This window comes from Homarus americanus, unplaced genomic scaffold, assembly GCF_018991925.1.
Source record: "Homarus americanus isolate GMGI-L3 unplaced genomic scaffold, GMGI_Hamer_2.0 scaffold21294, whole genome shotgun sequence".
NCBI classification, from domain to species: domain Eukaryota; kingdom Metazoa; phylum Arthropoda; class Malacostraca; order Decapoda; family Nephropidae; genus Homarus; species Homarus americanus.
Window position 1 is genome coordinate 105,189 of NW_024724694.1, and position 12,527 is coordinate 117,715.

At 40.8% G+C, this 12,527-nt stretch overlaps 1 protein-coding gene across 1 annotated transcript in view; it reads right to left on the reverse strand.

The window, feature by feature from the left end:
- The window catches only part of LOC121864543 (formin-like protein 5), a 146,546-nt gene that overhangs the window by 94,922 nt on the left and 39,097 nt on the right, over positions 1-12,527 (reverse strand). Inside the window, exon 4 of the mRNA XM_042363614.1 lies at positions 11,353-11,386. Within this exon, the coding sequence (XP_042219548.1) occupies positions 11,353-11,386 (34 nt within the window). The remainder of the gene's footprint in view (positions 1-11,352; positions 11,387-12,527) is intronic.

Consider the following 12,527-nt stretch of genomic DNA (forward strand, 5'->3'; position numbering starts at 1 on the left):
TGGGGTGTGAATAATGTGTGGGCCGTTACTAACACACGTATGGCTGAAATGTAAATAATACCACCACCTCGAGATAATTATTTTAAGTGATTCATTATTTTATCTTGTCCGTGTTAAAGATGGGGACAACAGCACGCTCGGGATGGCTTGTACTGTCCCTTAAATCATCATCATCATCATCATCATCATCATCATCATCATCATCATCATCATCATCATCATCATCATCAAGAAGACTCGCTATTGACCACCAGAAGGACGACTTCAAACCCAACCACACCTGAAAGCGTCTCAGCGGAGTAAACTACAAGACACTCACCTGCCTCTGTATCAAACCATGAATAAATTAAACCACCATTTTTTTCAAGAATCAGAAACCCATAATAACTTAGAAAAACAAAAGCTGAATTTTGATGTTTTTTGAACCAGTTTATACCCTAATTATCAACAAAGTTCTCAAGAATAAAATACCTCTTAATGCCTCTTGGTCTATCATGTTGGTCTGGTAGTCAATTGAGATACTACCAACACACTTCCTAGCCTCTCAGCAGCTGTAGGGTATACATGGTCTTTGTGTCTTAGTTAACTACCTATTAGTTTTAAATCGTGTGTAAGTTAAATGTTTAAGAGGAGATTAATATGCCTGTATATAAGAGGGATAAGTACTCGTTTTATTCCTGTTTATATTTTTTTTTATTTTTTTTTACTGAGAGAGAGAGAGAGAGAGAGAGAGAGAGAACACCCAAAGCTGTATCATAATAGTGTTTCAACTTTATCATAACACAGAAAAAAAAATGGGCCCTCTAAAATATTCATATCAACTTTTCCTTCACCATTAATATTCTTAGGTAAAATTCTCTCTCCTCTCCTCAGGTCACGACAACGGGTCCCTGCTGCAAGACTTCCATTTTCAGTTATTAGGAAAGTTAAGAACTCGTCCTCGAAGGGCATAACACACACAAAATATTCAACAATTTAACACGACTCTGTTTCCCATCCCAAAGTTTAAGTGGTAATAGTGAAATATTAAAGGGCGTCGACTCCTCATTAATGCCAAGGTGTTTTAGAGGTGAAGTAAAAAAAAAACTCGGTAAGATCCGGACCCAAACCCAGATCCGGACCCAAACCCAGAACCGGACCCAGATCCGGACCCAAACCCAGAAACCAGACTCAAACCCAAACCCAGATCCGGACCCAGACCCAGATCCGGACCCAGTAACTAATATACCTAACCCGGCGGACCAGCCTAACCATAGACAACTTTACTTTAGCAATCAAACCCGCCTCTAACATGACCTTAACTTAATAATCTAACTTATCCCCTAACCTAACCTAACCTAAAGAAATAAATTAAATTGTAAACATAAATAATATTGTCTAAAGAATTTAATAGTAACTAAGAAATATGAAAAGGAAAACGACTAATAGACTATTATCTCCATGAGTACGATGACTTAAAACCCCTTGAGTACGATGGTTTACCCCCTTGAGTACGATGGTTTACCCCCTTGAGTACGATGGTTTACCCCCTTGAGTACGAGATGGTTTACCCTTGAGTACGATGGTTTACCCCCTTGAGTACGATGGTTTACCCTTGAGTACGATGGTTTACTCCCTGAGTACGATGGTTTACCCCCTTGAGTACGATGGTTTACCCCCTTGAGTACGATAGCTGAGTTCATGAGTAAAATATCATCATACTCAAGGGAGAAGGAAAAAGAAGGGAGAGACAAGAGAGGAAGAGTTAACAGGGGGGATTAAGATGGAAGAGAAGAGGAAATAGAGAAGAATAGAGAGAGAGAGAGAGAGAGAGAGAGAGAGAGAGAGAGAGAGAGAGAGAGAGAGAGAGAGAGAGAGAGAGAGAGAGAGAGAGGATCAGCTACTGTAAGTCAATGAGAGGACCTGCCAGAGCCACCGCCACCACTAACTTTTCTCTCTCCCACACACTGAGTAACTAACACCCATGCCTCATCCACCTGGGGCCGCACCACCACCTCTATCACCATCACCACCACCTCTATCACCATCACCACCACTTCTATCACCATTACCACCCACTACCACCATAACAACTATCACTACCACCACCACCACCACATGACAATGGTGACAAAATCAATAAACTTTAGTTCTAATAAGCCCCAACCTAACCTAGCCACAACCTAACCTCACCTAGCCACACCCCCCCACACACACTGCAACACGACCTATATTAACGCCACCATTGGTCGCTGGGTGAAGTTTGTTGCTCTTAACTCATTACACAACAAAGTCGAAGGTGAACCTCTATCTGCCGCGCCGCCCCCAAGTCCACGCCGCACTCAAGTTCGTGCCGCACCCAAGTCCACGCCGCACCCAAGTTAGTGCCGCACCCAAGTCCACGCCGCACCCAAGCCATAACTCTGGCTAATGAAGACATATAACATCGATTATAACGGAGCTGCCTCTGAGATATTGCTGAATTAGGACGACACCCAAGACAGATTACAACCCAACAAAGGGTGAAGGACAAGGTGACCAAAGGGTGAACCATCTCAGCTGTGTCCTCCAACTTGTCACGATCACCTCCCCCCCCCGCCCCGCCCCGCCCCACAGTAGCCCCAAACCCAGAAAGTCTAGCCAAAACCCAAAATGTGCAAATTTACTAAAAACTAATTGTTAAGATAAACAGGTTTGTGGGTTCTTAACACCACAGCAAAAAAATGGATGTGATGCGTAGTTTTCAGTTTAGAGTATTTAAGTAATTACACTGAAACTGCCAGTGCGTGTTTTGGGTTCTGGATAACTCTGGTAATACTTAAAATATCTTGTATATATTATTTTATATCGGGTATTGCATGTCGGATACAAAAAATGCATTAAATGGCATATGTTGCATATTCGTTGTATGTTGCAAATGCATAACGTTAACTATGAATTCCCACGAATTCCATTACGAAATGCATACCATTGCGTAGTGGAATATACATAAATAATAATTCAGTAAAGTGTAGATCCCAAAATGTCCCTAATCGGATAATAATGGATGTTGAAAATATAAATCAGTATTGCTACTGACTTGTCCGGTTTGAATATTGCGTCTTTTGCCCCGTGTGTTGATATCACTCCAGCTGTCATTCTTATTCCTGAATCATTATAAGGTAGGTTCATAATCTGAACCTGGAAAAGGCAACTAAAACGTGTTGTTGTTGTTGTTGTTTTTTGTAGAGAAGGAAAATCACCCGACTACCCGCTTCAATCTATGGAGAAAGTATAATAGCCTCTTAAATGAACATCATAACATCATAGAAAATGTTCGAAGGTAAACTATAAGGCGAGACAAGGCCACACAACAAAATATTAAGGCAAAGAACCAATAAAGACTTAATGAATTGACTTTTAGCGACGTCTGACCCTACGGCAGCACCATCGACAACGGAGGTGCTAGCACTCTTGAGGGAGCCTAATGTGTCCATGAATCTTCCTGAAGATAAATGAAGTCAACCTGCATATTGTATATAATACTTTAAGTATAGTGTGAATGTGAGTGTGAATGTGAATGTGTATTATGTGTTGTTTGTAAGTAAGTGAGCATAAGTTATGAATCTTAATGTGTGTGTGCGTGTGTGTGTGTGTGTGTGTGTGTGTGTGTGTGTGTGTGTGTGTGTGTGTGTGTGTGTACAAAAGAACGTAGTAATGTATATCATTATTTTTAATTATCAATAAGTTAGCCGTAAGAAAATTCGTACATATATCACGTTTATGTAACAAACTAAATACTGTCAACAAAGTGTGTCTTTTATATACCGTATTTTGACATTATATTTATGACAATGACGACTGTATACACAAAGCTGAACGGATTTGAGATCGTGTTTAAATATCCGTCGAATTTTGTCCGGGGATTTCTAGGTTTAGGACCACTGTGCGCCCCGGACACTAAATATAAGAATACACGAACTTCAAAAATTATCCTACTGGCAATAGCAATACTGACCATTACCTAAATCCCAGCAACACTAATGAAATTACTTTTTACGTAAGACGACAGGTGTAAAATGTGTAACTAAAGCTTGGAACAGCATTACGGTATGGTCACCTCAACTCGGGGGAGGGGTGGGGGAGGGATAGGTATATTAGATAGGTAAATAAATTAGGTAATAAGTAATAAGCGGTAGAATATGGCGTAGGATTAAGATTCTCTATATACATTATGCGATAAAATTGTCACAAGTTAAAATATAATGCTGGCTTATAACGCTACAGTGTATTTGTCACATTATTAGTCAGTCTTAAAGCTGAAATGCCAAGGAAGTTTGGTGCACTACTTGTCAACCTATTTGTTTATTAAGCTTCATTATCGTATGAAATAATTACCAAATTCAACCAAAAAACAGCAGCCATACTTACCAAACTTAACCAGAAAACAGCAACCATGCCTTTCAAACACCAACCATAAAACAGCCATACCTACCAAACTCAACCATAAAGCAGCAACCATACTTACCAAACTCAACCGGAAAACAGCAACCATACCTACCAAGCTCAACCAGAAAACAACAGCCATACTTACCAAACTCAACCGGAAAACAGCAACCATACCTACCAAGCTCAACCAGAAAACAACAGCCATATCTACCGAACTCAACCATAAAACAGCCATATCTACCAAACTCAACCCAATAACTCGACAAAACAAACACGGAGATAGAAATGGTACAACACAAGCTATCAGAGACCAGCCGGCGTGTTTATTTCCCCTCCCCTCCACCCCTATGTATGGATGGAGGGGAGGGGAGGGGAGGGGAGGGGAGGGGAGAGGTTTCGTATCCACAGACGCGGGGAGATAGTATGGAATGGGGAAAAAAGGGAGAGTGATGTTGAGGGGTGATGTTTACATAATAGGGGTAGATATTGAGGAGGAACGGGATGGAGGGGGAGAGAAGGAAGGATGGTGGTGGTAAAAAGGTGTGATGAAAGATTCTGGTTTGGTAGAACGGGGGAAGAATGATCGAGAGAGAGAGAGAGAGAGAGAGAGAGAGAGAGAGAGAGAGAGAGAGCTCAAACCTGTCTTACGGTAATTTTCTAGCTCACACGTACTCTCTTGCAGGCTACGAATGACAAGATCCCAGAGAACCAACCTTTTATAGCCCATGAAAGAAGCGAGGAGAGCCAGTTACGAGGAGAGTATAAATTTATGTCGTCAGATTTAATGTAGAGCCATAAAAATTGTAATAGCTCATTTATATAAAGTATTACGAGTTCCCACGGTATAATTGACATATTCTTTCCATGGAGAGTAGCAGCATCTATTAAAGGACTGACCAACTCTCTCTCTCTCTCTCTCTCTCTCTCTCTCTCTCCACCACAATTTTATCAATGGTTGTCGTAGTTTAGTAACATTGCCTCGCCCACACACCCATAAATCCCCCCCACACACACGCACACACCCACACCCACACATATACACACACACACACACACGCACACCCACACACATTTAATTGACCTTTGAAATTCCAGAGTGTCATCAATACCCGCTATAACTATTGTCCTTATTCACACCATATATTACTATCATCATCATCATCATCATCACCAACATCATCACCAACATCATCACCACCACTTTCATCACCACCACTTTCATCACCACCACCCTCATTATGACCATCATAATCATCATCGGTATCATTATCACCATTTTCAATATCATCACTATCTCCATCATCATCATCATTAATCATCACTATCATCATCATTATCCAACCATTAGCTATCATCATCATCATCACCACCATCATCGTCATCACCACCACCAGGTAACACGCATTAGGTACCAGCAGCCAGTGTTAAGGGTCGTTAAGAGAGAGAGAGAGAGAGAGAGAGAGAGAGAGAGAGAGAGAGAGAGGTGGATAGATAGACAGACAAGTGAACGAGAACACAAGTGCTCTACCCCCCTACACATCCACCCACCCACACCACAATCCGAAAACTTCCTGATTTTTATTTTGTTTTTTTTTACAAGTGAAACAGATCAGCCGCATGTTAGCGACTATTCCTATGAGCATAAAAGTTGTCTTAAGTGCTAATTATGTCGGTACAAGTGGGAGGTAAAGGGCAGCTTGAGGGACTTGACAATGTCGTTATGCAAGGCGAGCCACGTACAGGGGCGAATACAAAGTTAAGGAGGAGTTCGAGGTGCCGATAAGAAGAGAGAAGAGAGAGAGAGAGAGAGAGAGAGAGAGAGCAGGATGGTGAGGGGAGGAGGTAGAAGGAAGGGGGGGGGTGAAAAAGATGCGAGAGAGGGAAAGATGGAAGAAGAAAGAGAAGAGAGAGAGGTTAGGTTAGGTTAGGTCTTCGTCAGCTCCCCGGTGCAGTGATTAGCGAGTCCTCTGACCCCCGTATCTCTCTGGCCAGAAGCAACAACCAAAGGTCAATACTCAACTAATGAGCCACAGTATTCAATCACCTTGTTTACCTCCTGTCCCATATTTTCTCATTTCTCCTGATCAACTTTTGTTTTTCTTCAGAGCTCAGGAGGTCGACGTCTACCTCCACCTGGGCGAATGTGTGTATATGCCCAGCTAAGAGTGTGTGTCTAGGGCGAGCAAAGATAGTGTATACATAATCATCTAAGACAGTGTATACATGGCCAACTAAGATATTGTATACACGGCCAGCTAAAAAGAGTGTTTACATGGCCAGCTAAGACCCTCCACTTTTATTTATCCCCGTAAGTACACTCTTGAAGAATGCTGTCTTGTCGAAACTATTGGACGGGCGCGCGAGAGGGTTACTAAGCACTGCGTGATTTACAGCCATGAGGTAGTGCCAGCGTCAACAGTGCCCGTACTTGTATTAAAATCTCGTATATCTTTCCTGAACGAGACATGGAGTATAACTGTGTAAGTACCTTCCTCGTCTTTACAGCTCACTTGAATTTGGGTTTTAGTGCCCACGCCATAACAGCTGCGTGTGTGTGTGTGTGTGTGTAGATCACCAAGCGCCTGGCAATGTGTTACTGTATTGTATCTTACGTTTGGCAGTGCAGTATAACGATGGCGACAGCAGTACACACACACACACACACACACACACTCAACATGCTAAGTGACAACTAAAACAAAGACTTATACCTAACCACACACAACACACACACACTATTGGCTGAACTGGATTAACCGGTCCGAGTGCACTTGGAAAACTTTTACTTAAAATTAAATAATAAAAGCTATGTTCACCAGGTATACAGTGCAGGTAAGTTTATTTTTATGTGTGTAAATTGGGGTGAATTTTATATAATACTAGTGTGCTAATACATCCACCCCGCCACACCCACACCACCCAGTATACACCCACACCACCCAGTATACTGTACACCCACACCACCACACCGCCACCACAATCTATAGTAATCCAAATTGATCCAACTATCGATAATGTAAAACAAACGTTCACAAACTTATTATCATCGAGACCCTTTACTGTAGCTTCACATCGTAGCTACAGTGAAAATAAACAAGCATTGCCGGATAAAAAAACAAGCGTGACCGGATAAAAACCAAGCAGTGAACCGGTTCTACTTATTTTGTAGCCTATAATATTATATACTTGTATCCGACACCTCTACACTACTTCAGGTTTGATATATGTATTGACAATTTTAGGCATTTATAAGGTTATTCCCATTTATTTCGTGAAAAATATATTTATTTCATATCACAAAAAATAAGAAACAATGTATTTCACCAGGTAACGAATATTTAGTCCAGCCACGGTAGAGAGAGAGAGAGAGAGAGAGAGAGAGAGAGAGAGAGAGAGAGAGAGAGAGGTGACATCCCTCGATCACAACAGCTGTAACAGGCAGGAGACGTAAGGTTCAAGGAGGCAGGTGAGGGTGCCAGGGAGTGCCACACAAAACCATTAGGTGTTCGTTAATGATGCGCAGGTGTAGTTGTGAGTTTTTTACCACTACCATCACCATCAGTGCCACATTCGTCACCACAACTACCATCATCACCAACAACCTCAGTATTTTTAGATGGAGTTTTAATTACTTAATGTCAAACTAGATAATAATAATAATAATAATAATAATAATAATAATAATAATATAAAACATCAACAATTAAAAATGATAAAAAAAATAAAAATAAACAACAGTGTCCTAAAAAAAAAGTCATACCTAATATTTTCTTTACATGAATACACTTTACTTCTGTTGTGAGTTTTGTCCCGCAGTTTTCGTGTAATTACCAGGATGAAGGTTTTGTGCTCACGTAACTTAGTCTTGGTGTAGGTCAGTCCAGGAGAGGGAGGAATAGTGTCCAGGTGTGTCTTTGTCCAGTGGCACACACACACACACACACACACACACACGTGAGTGGGGGCGTGAATTGATATGGCAAACGCGAAAAATGAAGGCGGGGGAAGTTGACGTAGAGGAATCGAAGGAGGAGGAGGAATAGAAGAGGAGGTGGAAGAGGAAAAAGAAGAGGAATAGGAAGAGAAATAGGAAAAGAACGAGGAGGAATTAGAACATGAAGAAGAGGAGCAGGAATAGGAAGAAGAGAAGGAGGATCATCCCAATAGAGTGTAATCCCTGGTGGCCGTTCATTACTGTACCAACCCACCGGTAAGACCCCAGGTGTGTTAGGGGAGGGAGGGGGGAGGGATGTTTAATTAAGATAACCCAGGTAGTTCCTTAAGTGTCGCGCGCGCTGTTAGTGTCTGCGGCGGATTACCTTGGAAGCAGAGTCAAAGTTTAATTAGTTTTGAGACTGAGGTGTACACAAAGGCGAATTTATAGTGCAACTTGTCTGTGATTCCAATGTTTGCTCTCGACACAAGCACCTGTAACAACACACGACCTTGTTAAGACTCACCTGTCAACCATCTTCAGGTGTACAAGATCTTATTATTTTTCCAGGTATGAAGGATCTTGTTAAAAATACACACACGTGACTTATATGTACACGTGACTTGTATGAAATTATCTCAAAGAACACACAATTTTTTCCTGTAGCATTGATATAATTAATTAAATAGGCCCCAGCCGTAGTGTAATCCAGGTTCTATTAGGCCCTATAGTTAAGAATTGGGCAGCTAGTCTAATAAGGTTTCAATCTAATGGTATGGACAAGTTAGGATGAGGTCTAACAGGATGTGGTGCCTAATTAACAGACCACCCCCTGTGACTTGGTGTCCTATAGGATAACCATAGCAAGATGAAGGACTAGAAATGCTGATTGAAAAAGTATGTCGGAGGAAGACACAGACACACACACACACACACACACACACACACACACAAAAGAGTAAAAGGTTTCCCCTTCATTACCTCACAAATCAATATGGTTGTAAGACACACCAACTATAGGACATCCTGGTCTCTCTCAACACTTTTGACTCTTCTTTTCTCTCTCTTATCTTTTCTTACCATTCCTTCCTTCCTTTCCATCTTTTTATTCCTCTTCCCTTACTTTACCGCCTTTTTTCCTCTTACCTTATTTCCCTCTCCTCGCCTCCTCTCCTCCATTCTTGTTTACTCTTCTCTTTGTCTCCCTTCCATCGTAAATCCTTTTTCTCTCCTTCCCATCCCTTTTACATATTTATCTCCTCTTCCTCATTCCCCTTCTATTCTCTCCTATTCTTTTCCCTTATTCCTTCTTCTCAAACTGTTAATTTATTATATGTGTATTTTATTAGTTTATTTATCCTATTTCTATCCGTCTCTGTATTCCTGTCTGTTTATCTGTCTGTCTGTCGGCCTGTCTGTCTGTCTGTCTGTGTGTCTGCCTGTATGTCGGTCTGTCTATCTGTCTACCTGCCTGTCTATATCACGGTATGTTTTCATGGCATTTAATTCGATCTAGGATTAACAGGAAATTTTAAAGGGAAGGGTGGGAAAGGGGAAGGGTGGGAAAGGGGAAGGGTGGGAAAGGGGAAGGGTGAAGAAAGGGGAAGGGTGAGAAAGGGAAGGGTGAAAGGGGAAGGGCAAGAGTAGAGGATGGGCGAGAAGGAGAGGGGAGGGGGAGGAGAAATAAATGGGGAGAGGAAAGAATGAAGAATAAAGGGATGGGATAGGTAGGGAAGGGAAGGGAAGGTATGGAAGGGAAGGGAATGGGATGAAAGAGAAGAGAAGGGAGGAGGACGAGGAGGAAGGAAAGAAAAATGAAGGGAAAAGTTCTCAGAAGTCAATTAATTAATTATTACCAAGAGGAAATGAACCACGTTAAAGGCTCGCTCTCTCTCTCTCTCTCTCTCTCTCTCAACCACCGTGTGACTTCTCATTAGTTGACCTCCTCAATGAAGATGTTTTAGAGAGGAGGAGGAGGAGGAGGAGGAGGAGGAGGAGGAGGGTGTCACACAGGTAAGAACTTCAGTTAATTAGACTTTCCAGATATGAGTCGTAAGTATCGTTTCATCACCACGGGTCTCATAGCTGCTGTTCACTCGCTGTTATTGCGAGGTCGCTGTGAGGTCATGTGAGGTCGTGTCAGGTCGTTTAGGTCAGTGTTGTATACATGTATTTATTCACTATATAAGTTAGAGCCATAACTCAAGAACAGGAAGATTTACAGTGTTTAAACTTGATTAATGTATTCATCACTCAATCCACTCCGGGTGTTATGACGAATGATCCAACACGACTCGAGAATAGCCCTGAGTAGCCCTGAGTAGCCCTGGTCAGCAATGAGAAGCTCTGAGTGTTGCTAGATAGCCTTAACTCTGAGTTGCTTTGAGCATAAATCCCATTAGAATTGAACAACCAAGAATAATAGCCCTGAATATAATTAACTCGGTCCTAAAAAAAGGTTCCTAAAATCACCTCAAGGAAATTAAAGCGAACAATAACCAAACACAAAACCTAAACATTAATCTATCCCTAAAAATATTATATCCAAGAGACTCATGCTGTTTCATCTCCTGCTTCTCTATATTACTAGAAAAAAATTAAATTCTATGTAAATTTCTGCGTAATGTAATTTCCATTTCAATTCCATTCACTCCCCCCTATAACTCCCAGCCGGTCTCTCTACACCCAGGACACTATTCTCACTTTATGCAAATGTTTCAAAGTCAATAGCAAACTAAAATCCTCTCCCAGGCCGCCATTTAATATTCGACTATATATAATTTTTTTAGGGTGCAAGCAAGTGAATAAAATCGCAATTTAATTATCTTATCTTTCTAATCTCATAACATGCAAATAAGTTAAAGGTGTCCTTGGGTTATGGTAGTGTTGGGGTGTGAGGGAAAACTGCTGGCTGCATCTATGTAACGGAGTGTTCTTAATTACATAAATACATACACAGTGTAACTCAGATAAAGGTCCAGTGTTCATACGTAATACATATACATATTCACCATGAGTCAGGTCAACTCTTACAGCTTCTAGGGTCTGGAAGGTCAAAAGGTCAAATCGTAGGTCATAATTTTAAAATGGTACTTCTTGACGTAAGTTGTCACCTCTCTTGAGTACATCTAGTTCAGCAACAACTTAGTTAAGGTCGATTTCGTTTAGCAGATACGTGTGGGTGTATAAGGTACAATTTGGTCTATGTTGTTTGTCTCATTAGTAAGTCCTTGTGATTCGAATAATAATAATAATAATAATAATAATAATAATAATAATAATAATAATAATAATAATAATAATAATACATTGTACCGCCTCTTCCAATATGTACAACAGGTAATCAATTCGCCTCTCTCGTTACATTGGTATGCACATCAAAAATAAAAATCCTGTTTTTTTACTTCAATATATCACTCTATATAATTCTGCTATAGTGATTACAGAATTCACATCCACTTTTTTCCATCACGTCATGATTTTCCACAAATTTAAACGTAAAAGAGCATTCCTTGGTGCTTGGTAACAGTAAGTATAATAAAGTATTTGGAGTTTAAACGATTCAGACGCTGGCCAATTGTCTATTCCAAATAATCTATGTTGAATGAAATAATAAATCTGGTACAAGTATTCAGTAAAACACTCTTCTTAATTATATGCGACTAAATCTTCTCTTTTTGTTACTTTTTTGTCGTGCATTTCACCGGAGTTTCTCTCTTCGGTGAGCAGAGACATGTTGACATTCCTCTTCCCTTGGTATATCTTCCCCATTGTCTTCATGTCCTGGTTAAATCTTTCTCCTTGTTCTTCGCTCACACACACTACCAAGATTTTCGGGAAAGTTCTCAAAATGGGATTGCAAGATGTGAACCTTTAAGCTCACGTTGCAGCCCAACTTTTTAAATTTATTCGGCAAGTTTTCAACAACCTTTTGAAATTTGGATAATTTTTTTCCCCAAGTAACTCTGAATAACATTTCTGAAGCCAAACTAAGGTTCTTTTTCAGCTTGGTTCATCGTTCCGCCAGACTAATCATCCAATGTTAACTTTCTGATCTGAGGTCCCACAGAGACATCGTTTTTAACTTCCTCATCAGTGAGAACTGGGAGTATTAAAACAGTCACCATCGTTAACCAATTTCTTCACAAACTGCTTCATCTAGCCAAGCTTCATGTGGAGTGGAAAT